At 43.7% G+C, this 15,424-nt stretch overlaps 1 protein-coding gene across 4 annotated transcripts in view; it reads right to left on the bottom strand.

The window, feature by feature from the left end:
- Positions 1 to 14,507, bottom strand: part of Armc2 (armadillo repeat containing 2) — a 118,341-nt gene extending 103,834 nt beyond the window's left edge. For 2 of the 4 annotated variants that reach the window (XR_013105417.1, XR_013105418.1), the window contains exons 1-3: positions 14,100 to 14,498; positions 9,990 to 10,245; positions 6,769 to 6,841 (exon numbers count right to left, since the gene is read on the bottom strand). Coding sequence is in view for 2 of the 4 variants with exons in the window: in XM_076916960.1 (XP_076773075.1) it covers positions 6,769 to 6,841; positions 9,990 to 10,245; positions 14,100 to 14,181 (411 nt within the window). In the remaining 2 variants the exon portion in view is untranslated. Of the gene's footprint in view, positions 1 to 6,768; positions 6,842 to 9,989; positions 10,246 to 14,099 lie in introns of all 4 variants that reach the window. The other 2 variants (XM_076916960.1, XM_076916961.1) reach the window with 2 other exon arrangements.
- Positions 14,508 to 15,424: the final 917 nt, after the last annotated feature.

Here is a 15,424-nt window from a genome sequence, read left to right as displayed (position 1 = left end):
CCAGAGTATTGCAGAATTATACTAAGATTGTGATTTACCCAGAGATTAATGCCGGGAAATGAGCACCTCATATATAATAATAATAATAATAATAATAATAATAATAATAATAATAATAATAATAAAAGACAAAACCGCCTAAGTATAACTCAAGGCTGAAGGTAGTATGAAGTCTTATCGCAGAACACTGTACTCTGAAGGCGTGGTTAGCTTTGTCTGCTGATGTAACTGGACTGAAAAGCACCTGGGGGTGGGGTGAGCAGAGCAGTCCTCTGGGTGTGGGGTGTGTCTGTGAGTCGCCTCCAAAGGGATTAACCAAGGCTGGAAGACCTGTCCCGAATGTGGGTGGCACCACCCCACAAACCAGGGCCCCAGATGGAATTTAAAAGGGGGGAGTGTGGAAAAACTCAGCTGGCACAGGTAGTCTCCTTCTCTGTCTCTTGTTGGCCATGAAGTCAATGGTTTTTCTCTGCCATATACTTCTGCCAGGGAAGTCACGGACTCGGTCTCAGCCTGGCCCAGAAGTGAGAGCCAGTGTCTATGACAGCCGAGAGTTCAGAAACTGTGAGCCAAAAGAAATTCTTCTCTCAATAGATGCGTTGCTCGGGATTTTCCAGTGGCAACTGGTAATTTACTAACCCTTGAAGCTCAAACCGAGTTTATGGAGTTTGCCAAATAATGCATAGAAAATAAATAGTGTGTTAGTGTGTTGCTCAGGTGCCTCGGGACTATAAAGGAAAGATTCCATTCAAAGGGAAAATGCAGTGTAAATGTTAAGTTTCTCAAGGCAGATAACCTAATTATCCCTGGTAGGTGAGATACAGGGCCACAACTAAAGATATTATTTCCTAGTGCAAAATTAGTAATTGTTTCCATAACGAAACCTAGTTAATTTTACTACTGACCTTGACACCTTATTGGTTCCCTCTGAATATGTGACTTCTTGGACTAAGACTGTGAAAAGCAAAATATGCAACAAATATACACAAAATGACTCCAGCGTCCCCCTCCTCCCTTCCCTCCTCCTCCCTCCCTTTCCTGTGTACATGTGCTAGTGTGTGTGGAGGCCAGAGGTCAGGAGCGGATGTTTTCTTGTCACCATTGCTTGTCTCTTTCTATGTGCATGGATGCTTTGGCTGCATGTGTGCCTTTGTACCACTTGTCTGCTTGGTGCCTGCAGAGCCCAGAAGAGGATGTCAGATCCCCTGGAACTGGAGTCACAGACAGTCAGTCGTAAGCCGCCATGTGGTCCTCTAGAAGAGTGCTCAGAGCTCCTAACCATCTCTCCAACCCCTCCTCGTCTCATTTTCGCTCACTGAACTAGGAGTTTGCTGATTCAGCTAGACTTGGAGCCCCAGAGACTATCCCATCTCTACCTCCCCGGCCTGGGGATTATAAATACATGCATACATGCTACCATGCCTAGCTTAGTACATGGTGATGAGGACTGAACTCAGAGCCTCATGCTTGTAGGCTTTACCAAATGGGCCATCTCCCTAGTCTGTCTGTCTGTCTGTCTGTCTGTCTGTCTGTCTGTCTCTCTCTCTCTCTCTCTCTCTCTCTCTCTGTTTCTCTCTCTCTCTCTCTGTCCCTTCCTCCCTCCCTCCCTCTTTATGTTCCTCCTCCCCACCCCCTTCCTTCTCCTTTTCTTCCTTCTCTCCCCAGTGTTAAGCCCCATGAATGCTAGGCAGGCCCCTTCCATTGAGTTAACCACATCAAAGCCAAGCAATTTCTTCAAGTTGGGTTCTAGAGCGGGAGACACAGAGAAACACAGACAGACAGACAGAGAGGCAGAGAGTCTTGTGGTTTGCACATCAAAATGACTTTTGTAAATAAAATCATTATGATTTTTTTTTTTTTTTTTTTTTTTTTTGGTTTTTCAAGACAGGGTTTCTCTGTGTAGCCCTGGCTGTCCTGGAACTCACTCTGTAGACCAGGCTGGCCTCGAACTTAGAAATCCGCCTGTCTCTGCCTCCCAAGTGCTGGGATTAAAGGCGTGCACCACCACCGCCCGGCCATCATGATTTTTAAAAAATGAATTTCAATGATTTTAGAAATGAGGAAATATTACAAATATGTTTAAACTCTCTTTGCATGATGGACAGATACCCAGCAGACTTTGCTTGCTGCACAATTCTCACCAGTGACCAGGCTACCATCAAGGACTCCAAGAAGGCCAGCTGTTAGGAGGTCCTGGAAGGTAACAGTCCACTGAATGAAGGCACACAGGCTATTTCCACTGAACAACCCGGCCAAAGAACACACAATTAGTGGAGCATCTAAGGGCTCCAGCTGACCACAACTCATCTTTGCCTCATGGTTCCTGACCAACTTCTGTCACGACTCCTTGGCTCCTCAGATGAAGGCAGGGTCTTCCATACCTTTCCTCAAGACTGGAAAGAGCTCAGTGCTATCCCACCTCAGGAAGTTCTTCATGATACAACTTTGTAAAGCATGAACACACATGCATGTACTCACGATATACATGCATGCATGCACACACACTACAAGACATTTGAAAGTTAGAAAACAAATCTTTCTCTTAAGCCCCCAGCCTTTGAGATGTGGTAGCTACGTGTGCATTTTTGTCTCTGTAACTTTCTCTTCAGTACCTAGGAGACTCCTGCTGCTTGAAGCACTGTGACTCATGACCATAATGTTACTGTGAATGTCAGAAATGGTGTGTGTGGGGGGGACTATTTGACATGGCTACTGTCCCTTTCCTCATCCTGGATTGTCTCTATCCCAAGGCACATGAGTTCCTATCTTTTAAAAATATATTACATTTTGTTTCACTTGACCAATACGTGGAGCTTGGCTCTTGTCAAATACTGAAGCCAATTCAAAGCAATCTATGCTGTTAGTTAGCATGGCCTTGCCCTGGGGGTCGGGGGTGGTAGCTGGGGTCCCTGAGCAGGCACCATCTTTGATGGTGCTGGCCGTGTCTTACTTCATCTTTTGGAAGTCTGGCTGCTGAGTGTTAGTTACTGTAAAGTGCACTGGCTGCATTTCCATGATGTCTGTCTTTTCTCTGTGTCAATACAAAGCTGATTAAGAATATTTTGGGGCTTAAATACTGGGTGTTTTACGTTTGGGAAGTGGGAGGAGATGAGCAGCACTGGTGATGGTGTCGGGGGCACAGTTTCCCATTCGTCCCCATGGTCATGCCTCCACTGGCGTCAGGCAATCCACTGTGAGAGAGCAGTTACTTCTGTGTGTGGAAACCAGAAGGCCAGCTAATGGGGTAGTGAGATATGCGTAGGAAGAAACTCTCCTCAGCTGCCTCAGGTCTCGGGGCTGTTGCAGGAGCAGGGAGCTGCTGAGGAAGGAAAAAGAAGCTGGGTTTCTTCATTGCAGATAGGTGTGGGCACTAATGGAAGACTGCAAGCAAATGACAGTGCTCTCTCTGCCCCAGGAGATTACAGGTGTTGACAGGCACCCTCCGGAGCCAGTCAGGCCAGTAGCAAGGCCAGAGCAACCAGGCCCAAGAACGCCAGCTTAGATCATGCCCAGCACCTGGGCTATTTTGATTCTGAGCAGCCCCTGGCTTACTGGAGGGTTTTGGGGCATAGATGAGAGAGAAGAAACAGAGTTCACTGTTGCGGTCCGCACGGGAGTTCAAGCAGCAGGCTTCTCTGGGGCTCACCTCACTGACTGTAACTACTGCTTAAGGGAGCATTAAAAGGCACTGTTCACATATACACAGTCTCTCTCTCTCTCTCTCTCTCTCTCTCTCTCTCTCTCTCTCTTTCTCTCTCTCTCTCACACACACACACAAACACACTCACACACACTCATATACACTCACTCATACACATTCACACATTACACAATACTCAAACATACACACACACACATATATACATACATTCTAACTTGTGTGCAGATACACACACACACACACACACACACGAGTAATAAAAATTGAGAAGCAGCTTGACTAAGCACTCCACGAAGAGTGCACAGGTCTACGGGGAAGGCGGCAGGAAGCTAAAGGATTGGTTAAGATTCTTCGGAACACCCACCCTCCCCCCAGTGCTGTCAGGCATCCAGGAGAATGCTTTCTTTTAGATGGGGTGAAACACAGCCCCTCTAACCAGGTTGATAATTAAGGGTCCCTTTAAAATAAGCCCTTATGATAAGCCTCAGCTACCCATTATAAACACTGACTTTTTCTTTCTTATTTAGGTATTGAAACACTATCTATGTTCAACAGGCTAGCCTCCAAAGTGCTATGTAGCCCAGGCTGTTGTGAACTCGGAAGCCTCCCGCTTATACCTCTGAACCCTGGGACTCTGGGGCTGGACTGCCACCTCCGACCTGTCAGGCTATTAACTGAGTACTGACTTACTAAATGCTAAACACCACTACCTTCTTTCTTCCCAGGCCTCTGACAGGCAACCATCAAACCTCACCCTCTAGGACAGAGCTGGTCCTAAAGGCATGGTTTTGTGAGGTGGGCCCTAAAGATCCACTTTCAGAGCTGCCAGCAAAAACACAGCCAGCCTGACTGTCTTAGCTGTGGGCTCAGCCAACATGGCCTGTAGACCAAACTCCACCCATACACCAAAAAACAGCACAAGGCACCCGAAGAGAATCGAACATGAAAGTCAGAGACCAAAACAAACCTAAACCTGCAACAGGGGCCATACAGGGAGAGCAAAACTGGGTTGAAAATAAGCAAATTCTATCTAAAGCTATGCATCCATGGAACAAGAACAGGATACTACCAAATTAAAAACACAACTAAAAAAATTGGGGGTAGGGGTTAAAAAAAAAAAAAATTAGGGGGTGGGAATAGGAAAACAGAAATGAAAAGAATCTAGTAAGTGGATTAGAAGAATAAGATGTATAACAGAAAAGAGAAGAAAATTGAAACAAACTAACAAAAAACCCAGAAATCAAAGAGCTGGCCCAATAACTTCTATACCTGAACTACAAACTCTAATAATAATAATAATAATAATAATAATAATAATAATAATAATAACAACAACAACAACAACAATAATAACAATAGATCAGTATACATTGTATCTATCCAGAGAACATATGACTGAACTAATTCATGTTAATAAAAAACTGTTTAGAGAGGGAGTCATGGTTGAACTAAGTAGAGAACACTTCCCAGAGCTGACGGGATTTCACACTGAAAGGGCTCTTAAGCACTGAGATTCAAGATGAAGGATTACCAGAGGCTCAGCCTCATGGAATTTCAGAACTCTGGGGTGCAACTTACTTCTTGTCACCTTGACATAACCAAGAGTCTTTAACCAGGGAAGAGGGCATGTCAGATGGAAAACCATCTTTATCAGCCTGGCCTGTGGGCATGTCTATGGAGTAACGTTTTAAACATTAATGGTGGACATGGGAGGGCCCAGCCCACTCTGAGCCTGGGCTCTGTAAGAAAGGAAGTTGTGTAGGCCACAGAGAGCACAAGCATCATTCCTCCAGTGCCTGTGTCCAGGATCCTTCCTTGGCTTCCTTTGAAGATGGAACTTATATGCTAAATAAGCCCTTTCTTCCCTAACTGCTTTATCATAGCAACAGAACAACTGGCAACAACAAGAAAAAACACTGTACCAACTTCTAGAAAAGAAAAAACAGAAATCAAGTCTCAAATCATTTATTTACTCTCCCTCCACATGCCCTTTCTGTGGGGAAAAGTCTATCCAAAGCAGTGTCACAAGAAACCAAGAAGGGCACGAGATGCAGGAGACAGGAAATAGCTCCCATGAAGGGAGGAGGTGCTTCTGGGATGATAGTGAGAACAGGGCCAGGTACCCAGAGCAAGTGGTGGGCAGGATGTCTGGGGAGCTCTCCCAACGAGCTGACTTGACCGGATGCCTTTGTCTGCAAACACATGGAGATGCTTGGAAGGGTTGTGGCAGTATGCGGTTGAAATAGAACTAATACAAAACTAAAAACACAAGACAATTGCTATCAGAAAGGAAACAAAAATCGACTCAGGCAAGCTCTTCATTAGGACTGGCTTCCTTAGTCCTTCCTAAGTCAGAGATCAGCTGTAAACAGGGTTGATAAAAGCATAATCCAAGAACGCTGCTCTAAGCAGGGATACAGTGTATCTATGTGGCCCAGCAGCAGGGCAGGAAGAGGGAGCCTGGCTGATGTAAGGTGCTTGGAAGCTCCGCCCACCTCCGCCCCCTCCCCCCACCCATGAGTCTTCCTGCCAAGTCATACATGACAGCAGCAGACATGGTGGTGTTTAGAAGTCTAGAGACAATAACAAACAAAGTGCCAGAAGAAACCCACTGAGGCAAGGATAATAAAGAATAGGGGAATAAAAGCCACTCTTTTTAGTGATTTTTTTTTTTTTGTTTCGTTGTATTTTCTTTTGTAATAAGTCTGTCTCTGTCTCTTAATATAGATATAAAAATGTATGTATAATTTATATTTTAACTACATGTATATATGGGTGTATATATGTATGTAGGTATATAAAGTATATACGTAGATGTTAAAACAAAAATAATATATAACTTTTTAAACAACATATTATGAAATATTATTTAGTAAATTACTCTAATTCTTCTTCAGTATAACACTACAAGTAAGCTACAGAAGCATTTCATTAGATCCTAAGCATTATATTTAAAAACTGTAACAGCATCAGCTTTAATTATTAATTAAATTATTAATATACTCGGGCCTACATGATAATCTCCTTGGCAGTACAAGCGCTGACTTCTAGTATTTGGGGCCAAATCTGTGTCGTATCACTCACTGGTGGTGACAGACAGTACTCACCAGTTCAAGCGGCCTGAGACGAGTCCCAGAGATAGGCTTGGGATCAGTTAACTCAAAGCTGGAGGCGTGAAGGCTAGCAGAAGAGACGATGGAGAGGGTTAGTTTGCGAAGGACTTATGTTTCTAGTAGATGCTAGAAAACTCTAGCTGAAAAATGAGTAAAGGCATTCAATGCAGAAGCACTGGGAAAAGGCAGGTTAAAGTGGTCGCAATACTCAAAGCTGCTAACAGTTTTCCCATTGTTTTTAGGAAGACTAAAAATACAGAGTAATGAACTAGACACGGTGGCATGCATCTGTATTCCCAGTGCTCAGAACACAGAAGGAGGATAATGTGTTTGAGACTGAGTTATGTGACAAGACATGGTCTTAAATGAAAAGTTTCAGTGATAAAGAGGAGAGGGACCATGGTGTGGCTCTGTTTGTCCAGCGCTTGTCAAGCATGCATAAAGTTTTGGGTTCGGTCTCCAGCACTGCATAAACCTGAGAGGTATTGTAATCACAATATTTAGAAGGCTGAGGCAGGAGGATCAGTAGTTCAAAGTCATTCTTGACTACATGGCAAGTTGTAGACCAGCAGGGTTACCTGAGACCTTGCTTTAAGTAATAAGAGTAACAATAATCAAAAAGAAGAAATATATATATATACATATATATATATATATATGTTAAATATTTCACTTTATAACTTATAACTATGGTCATTCAACTAGTCACTATTAACTATTTTGTTTCAAACTAAGTCACTTTATCCAACGTTTAGAATTATCTTTAGGAATCTTGGTCAAAAGTCAAACTTTAAAAACAATTGTGGTGAAAAAAAAATCAATTAATATAATCCATCACACTGACAACCTAAAGAAAAATCCTATGATTCTATCAGTAAACATAATTTTAAAAATAGGAAGGAAGGAGAACGTCTCCACCTTGGTAAAGAGTGTCTACAAACATTCCACAGCTCACACCATGTTTTCTGAGAGGAACCTGAAGCTTTCCCACTAAGCTTAAGGGCAAGGCCAGGGTCCCTCCATCTAGTGGCTTTGCAGCTGCACACTGGAGTCATAGTTAATTCATCAAGACAGGGGAAAAGAAATAAAAGGCAGACTGGGATGAAGGAACAAGCTAACTTTGTTTGAAGACAGTTATTATCTCCATAGAAAAGAATACAGAATTGACCAAATCGAAACCCTCCTGGGACAATAAGTTGATTATGGTAGGGTTGCAGGATACAAGATTAAGACAAGTCAGTTTCCCACATGGATAGACAGGTAGAAGCTGAAATGAAACTGTGATATAATAATTAAAGTGCTTGGCTGTAAACCCACAAAAACATACATGATCTGCAACCGTATCTCAACGAAAGTAGTCAACGGAGAACTAACTAACTGGAGAGAAAGACTATTTTCATCAAGAGAAGATGTAACATTGTTACATTGTTAGTTTTTAAAATTGCAATATTATTTACAATGAAGTTTTGTTTTAAAGATGTTGCTTCCAACTTACCCTTCAGATTCAATGCAATCTTAAAGTCCCAGCAAGTTATTTTGCATCAATAAGTTGATTCTGCAGTGTATAGGCAGAGGCAAAAGACCCAGAATAATCAACCATAATACTAAAAAAAGGGCCAATTCAGAAAAGGGACACTACCTGACTTCAAAATATACCATAATGCCAGTAACAAGACCACTACACTGGTGAAAGAAATAGAGACAGACCTGCAAACACAGCTCAATGCTGGCCGCCAGACAAGCTAAGATGATGGAGGTGCTCCCTGGCTCACAGTGGATCTATAGGCCTATGAACTTTCCATGTTGAAAATGCTGTTAAGTCAAATGTACTCAGTGCACCCAACCTACCTGTGTCAGTGCTTGTCAAGTCAGCATACTACAGAGTGAGTTGTTTACCCTGGTGATTCCAGGCCAACTGGGAACTGCAGCTGGCCACTGCTACCCAGCATCCTCAGAGTATAGCCCACTACGTGTCTAGCTCAGGAGAGGATCAAAATTCAAAGTCTAGTTTCTCCTGAGTACACAGCACTTCTACAACATCATAAAATTAAACTTTATGCATTGAATCATTGTACTTCAATGACTTTGTACCGGGCAGAAAGATAATCTTCCCAACACACACACACAGTGGTGGGGCAGATTTCACACCCATCATATTCAGACTCAAATATCTGAAAACTTCTACAAGATAGCATTGAGGAAAGTCAAGATAAATGTAGATACAGTAATGACTTTCATATACAGCAGTGACGTCATGCTCCAGGACAGACAGCTGATCAGCTAAATTACACTCAAAATTAAAAACATCTGCTCTGTAGAAGACAGTCAAGAGAGTAAGAATTCCAAATCTGGTAGAAAAAAAAAAAAAAAAAAAAAAACAGCTTCAAAGGATTGATAAGATGAAAGATGGCCACCCAGACTACTCAAAGAATTCCTAAATCTCATCAGGAACACAAACAACCCAATTTAGAAACTAGGTCATAGACTTGAACAGATTGCCTGACCAAAGAGGACAACACAGATGGCACACAAGCATGTGAAAAGATGCCGTGCGTCACCACACCAGGGAAAGATCAGCATGAGATACTGCTACACACCTCCTGGAGAGTCCAAGTCCAGAGAGAGTGCTGGGGGGAGGGGGCAGGGCGATGCAGCAGACAGACCAGCACTGCTCACCTAGCACCCTTGGGAACACACAGAGGGAAGCCACTTCCACCGTGGAGGTCAGTTTGGCGCTTTCTTTTAAAAGCAAACATAATCTCACCATCTGAGCCAGCCACAGGGTCCTTGGCAGTTACCCAACGCATCTGAAGACTTGTATCTACCTAACACCGTGCACTTGGAGGATTAGTGCGCTCATGGACACAGAATGAGGATAGAGAACTTACACTAGAAATAACTCAAGCGTGGGACTATGGCACAATCAGATGACGCAACTTTATTAGGCGCTTATAAAGAAATGAGCTAGCAAGCCACAGAAAACCATGGAGGAAGCAAGGAAGTGTGAGTTCAAATTCCTAAGTGAGAGAAGCCAATTAGAAAGGATTCCACAGGGCAGGCATGATGCCTGCTGTATTGTTCAGGGGAAACCCAGGACTTTAGAGGTAGTAAAATGATCGATAATTGGCAGGGGTTGGGGGAGGGAAGGATAGAGAGGAAACATGTAATCTGGTGGCCTAACCATCTGTGTGTACAACAAAGCCAAGCATTAGTACCTGAAGGACGAAGGAGGCCTGTTTTCTGGGGTTCTTGATGAGGCAGGCCCAAATAGCTTCCTTTGGTCTTCGCGGGGTGTGAATGGTCTTTGGGTTCTAACTGCTCTTAAGGCATTCCGTGCTTCGTTTATGATTTCTGCACTCGTCTTCTGTTTGGACACTGGAGGTCGATAAAAGGAATCCAGCTTTTCTAGCTTCTGGTCATTGGAAGACAGCATCTTTCCTTTTAAATTAAAATGGTCTTCAGAGACACACCCTGCAAATATATGATACAATAAACACAAGCTATTTTTTAATCCAGTATTTTAGAAAGAGGTGCGCCCATCCGTATACTAAGCTACTGCTCTAGACATACAGTGAGAAAGAAACACACAGAGGGGCTGGGAGGGAGGTATCTGAGTGAAATTTTATATATATATATATATATATATATATATACATAGCCTGTGCTATCTGCACAAGCATGAGGAACCAACTCCCAATCCCCAGCGTCCATCTAAGGAAGCATGTGTCTGCAGCCCCAGGGCCGGGAGGCTGAGGCAAACCAATCCCAGGGGCTCTTGGCCGGGCAGACTTGCCCAAACAGCAGTCTCCAGGTTCAGTGAGAAACCCTATCTCAAAAATGAAGGTGGACAAATGATTGAGGGAAATATCTTCATGTCAACTCCCTGGCATGCACCTCAACGGACAAATGCACATGTGCATACATGTATACATATTTACATGTAACACACACACACACACCATAAATAATTTATAGTTAAAAAGCCAAGCAGTTAGAGGGCAAAGATGGGAGAACAGCTATCAAAATTATCAACTACACAGTGGTGCTGTTATGCAATTGAAGAAAAAAATGTCTAGGGGAGAAAAAAGGACTCAACATCATTATTCACCACACACACACACACACACACACACACACACACACACACACACACACACGGACCAAAGCCAGGGTCGGCTGCTGCCAGGCAAATGTTCCTCTACTGAGCCCCAGCTGCAGCCCCATATCCAACCCTCATCTCATATCTATAACCCTACCGAAAGTGCTGGGAGTTCTCTTAAAAGTTTCAACTAAGCTTTTATTCCTCCCCACGTCCCCCCCACAAAGGACTTACATAGGGCTTAATTGGTGTCCCACCAATTGCATTTACTTTTCTAATACCACCCACCCCCAAGAATGGCTCGTTCCTGTACTGTCTATTTTATTTTTGAATGAATTAATTCAAATCATCTTCAATTTAAGATATTGTCCTTGGTGGCTAAATACCAAATATTAATATCTAGTTTCCTTCCCCAGCCTATCTTGCTCAAAGACTTAAAGCCATAAAGCAGGACCTGGTGACAGCAGCTCCTTCTCAGATACCAAAGCCTAACATGGCAATGGCCCACTGTGGCCCACAGAGACCAGCCTAACCTGACAGTGGTATCAAGCTATTCATTATATTAAATAAAACCTCCAATTCTTAAAAAAAAAAAACAAACAAAAAACCCTAACCCTACACAATGCACCTCCAGAGAGATAGAAACCTATACATTATTCGGGTATTTCAGCTGGTTTGTACTAAGAAAGGGGGAGAGGTGTTTGAGCAAGATGGGGTGGGGGACTGGACACAACAGGACAGAAAAGATCCCACTTCCATGAGCAAGGGATTCCCTAGACCGCAAGATGGGGTAGGGGATTGGACACAACAGGACAGAAAAGATCCCACTTCCATGAGCAAGGGATTCCCTAGACCGAGAAATCCGCTGCTTTATGTCCCTTGCACTGTGCTTTCCCACAACAACAGACAGAAACAATGTTAGTACTAGTCGGCGCCACCCAACAAGTTTCTGAACACACAATGTAACTCTTCCCATACAGAACGTCTGTCCAGGAGCAAGTCTGTTTTACAGGGCCTTTTAATTCGGGATTTTGAGTTTAAACGAGAGCTCTAGAATCATATATAATAACACAACTAAACTATGGCAAGCCCAAGACATTTTACTGCTAACACTTCTGATGGGATTAGATTATCAACAATTTCAATGAGATTTGTTTGGAAGTATATAAAATATTATATATATATATATATATATATATATATATATATATATTACATATACACATTTATTTACACCTTATGTATATTAATATATACTTATGTATATTATTTTTTATATATGATATAAAGTCAGCCTCACAGAATACAACTTAAGTGTTCATGGCAGGTGTGTTGATTTTAAAAGACTCTCTCCTCACAAGGCTTGGGGTGCAGTTCAGTGGTGGAGTGTGCACTCAGAATGTGAAAGGCCTAACTTCGATCCCTGACACCCACCAAAGGAAACGGGAGCCATACTAATTTGAAATCATGAGACTTAGTGAGAAGTTTCTATGCAGTTAAGAGGTTTCTCTCCAGACACTAAATCAGGTTGTGTCTCCGCCTTTAGCCTCACACGGCACTAATGAGTCCAGCAGAGCCCAAAGGAAATCAGGCAAAACTAATAAGGATTCCACAGAGTGCTTTGGGGAGTAATAAAGTCTCTGGTTCCTAACCCACAGTTTTGTTTTATTTTGTTTTTTTGTTTTTTTTTTTTTTTCTGGCTGGCTTTTAGTTTGCATCGAAAAGTGCACAGAACAATTGAGCAAGACTCAGGTCCCTTTCTAAGAGTTCTGTAAAATATATGGGCCTAACCCAGGCATGGTAGTACATGCCTTTAATCTCAGCACTTGAGAGGCAGAGGCAGGCAGATCTCTGTGAGTTTGAGGTCAGTCTAGTCTACAAAGAGAGTTCCAGGACAGCCAGGGCTGTTACACAGAGAAATACTATTTCAAAACAAACAAACAAAAACAAAAACAAAAAAAAAAGAGGAGGGAGGAGGGGCTACAGGTAAACAGACTGTGAGGGGAAAAAATGTAGGTAAAGGGTTTACAAAGAATAGTGTGGGCGCTGGAGTGATGGTCCAGACATTAAGAACACATGCACACCGTACACACACATATATACAGGCAAACATTCATACACATAAAACAAGAATAGATATATCTTTTAAAACCCCTATCTTTACGGTTGCTACCAATAGGCACCAGAGCTAACATGAAAGCCACCTCTTTCATGTTAAAGACAACATTGCCAACATCAGGGCTTGCAGGTGCGCACTTTTCCCCCAGCAAACCAAACACTCAGGACCCGTCTCATGACTGAATTTCTCTGGCATTAGATGAGCGTCATCTAAGGTGCAAGAAAAGGAACATCACTGCCGTCTCAGTCCATCACCTCTAGTATCGGGAACGTGCTCCTGTTGGCAGGAAGGCTTCTAGAAAACTCAAGACTGTAGTGTGATTGTGTTATGGTTCTGGGATGCTATGTCAGAGCAAGTGCCAAGTCCCCTGAGGATCTGCAGCTCTGTGACCTTGAAGAGTATTGGACATCTCTATGCCTGTGTTCTCTTCTGTTAAAAGCATGGATAGTGGACTGCCCCTTAGGGCAGTTTGAGCATTACACGAAATGGTCCACATACCCTAGCACAATGCTAGCTCTTAGAAATACTAAGAACTACTGTCCAAGGACTGGGTGACGAAGATCTTCTTATGAAGGAAAATGTGCACCAACAAGAGAAATCACAAAAGAGAATATTTGTTCAATGTCTTCATGCATATCATAAATTAAAATTTTTCAACTAGAGGATGTCGTCCTTCATAAAAAACAGTGTTTGTATCTGGATGTCGGTTATCCCAAATCTACCCACACTGCTAGTCAGAACCTTAGGGATTCACAAAAAAACGGGATACAAACTGTCTGACTTATTTTCTACCAAATGAAAAGAATATGAAGTCGGGATGGAAGAACCCGCTGTAATACTCGTATGGCGTGGGTCATAGGAGCCATTCTGAACACATACGGTGTAATTAATAATGTTCCACATACACTTTATTGAGGACTCATTTGTTATCTAGAAAAATCCTAGTTTGTTCTGTGTAACCTTGGCTAGGTCGCCTGCCTCCACAACGGACCTGAGAGACCTGAGAGTATGCAGCAGCACCACTCGACCCTATGGGGGGAGGGGGGAACGACAGAAGAGAGAATGACTGCAGGAGGGGTCCCTAGAGAACCTGCGGGGACTCCTCACCTCCCGCACGCACAGCTGCTCTCCCACTCCCGGCAAAGCCTGCTCCTCCACCGGTCCAGGTTAGGGTCGAGGGCCTCAGCATCTTCACCTTGCCCTCCCGCGCACTGCCTTTGCCCCGCTGGCTAGCGTCTCCATGGTAACTGTACACAAACCACCTTTTGCTGCAGGCCTTGCGGTCAGCCTACAGGTCGGGGCGCCGCGGAGCGATGAGGGATGCGCAGGAGTAGGTGATGGGTAGGGGACTCCGGGCTCGACTCAAAACACCTGTGACTAGCGCTAGACACTCAGACCCCGGCGGAGAGCAGACGCTCTCGCAGGGCAGCAGGGTCCAGGAGGAGGGGCGGGGCGGGGCGGGGCAGGGCGGGGCGGCCCTGCTCCACTCTCCGCCACTGAGCCTGCGCCAATCCCGCCAGCCACGCACGCGTAGCAGCGTCGAGGCGTGGCGATGGCTCATGCCGGAGCGCAAGCAGGAGCATACCCACAGGGGAATGGCAAGGGTCGGTGGAGTGGGGGCTTCTTTTCCATTAGCAATGTGTTCAACCATGTCTGTTTCTCGCCGTGGGATCTGCAAGACTCTATTGAACAACAGGCAGAGGAGCAATTTAGTGTTTTGGGAAAGAGTCGGTTACTGATTATGGACGTCAACGTCCACCAGGAACCCGTTCCCTAGCATCTCATCTTATGCATAAGGGAGAGGGTGTTATCCCTGTGTGCGAATAGCAGAATGTTGGGTTATAGCAAAATAAATGTAAAGACCTGTGGATGCAGCAATGAATGTTAACCTGTTGGATATTATTAACTCCTTGAATTCTGGCAGCACACAACAATTTGTAGAGGGAGCTCACAACAGAGCAGCTAGCGACCCAAGGTCAGATCAGGTAGGAGCGATTAAAGTCTTGAGTTGCTCTGGCTAGTCTCTGTGTGTTCTTACTGTATCACTACAGCCCAACAGGAGAGAGAGAGAGAGAAAAAAAAAAAGAGTCCCGTGTATATGTTTCTATTTCAAATTCTGTTTGCTCCTACACTGGCTCATTGTGTAACACTGGTGAAATACAAGAAAAGCATATGCTCTAGATTTACAGTACGGTATATAAATATAGGGATTATCAGAGCAAGTGTTGTCAACACTGGAAAAATGCCATATCCCACGATGCCAAGTGTCTTGTAAAGAATAACTAAATTGTATCTATTTCGCACAGATACTAAGCTTGATGAGAAATGACACCTGGAACATAAAGAGAATAAAGGTTTTCCAAGTGCTTAAACAAGATGTCCCACATCACAGACAAAGAAAACTCAATCACTGATGACGTTCTGGACCCTGA

This window comes from Arvicanthis niloticus, chromosome 20 (genome assembly GCF_011762505.2).
Source record: "Arvicanthis niloticus isolate mArvNil1 chromosome 20, mArvNil1.pat.X, whole genome shotgun sequence".
Taxonomy (NCBI): Eukaryota; Metazoa; Chordata; class Mammalia; order Rodentia; family Muridae; genus Arvicanthis; species Arvicanthis niloticus.
This window is presented reverse-complemented; position numbering and strand designations above follow the sequence as displayed.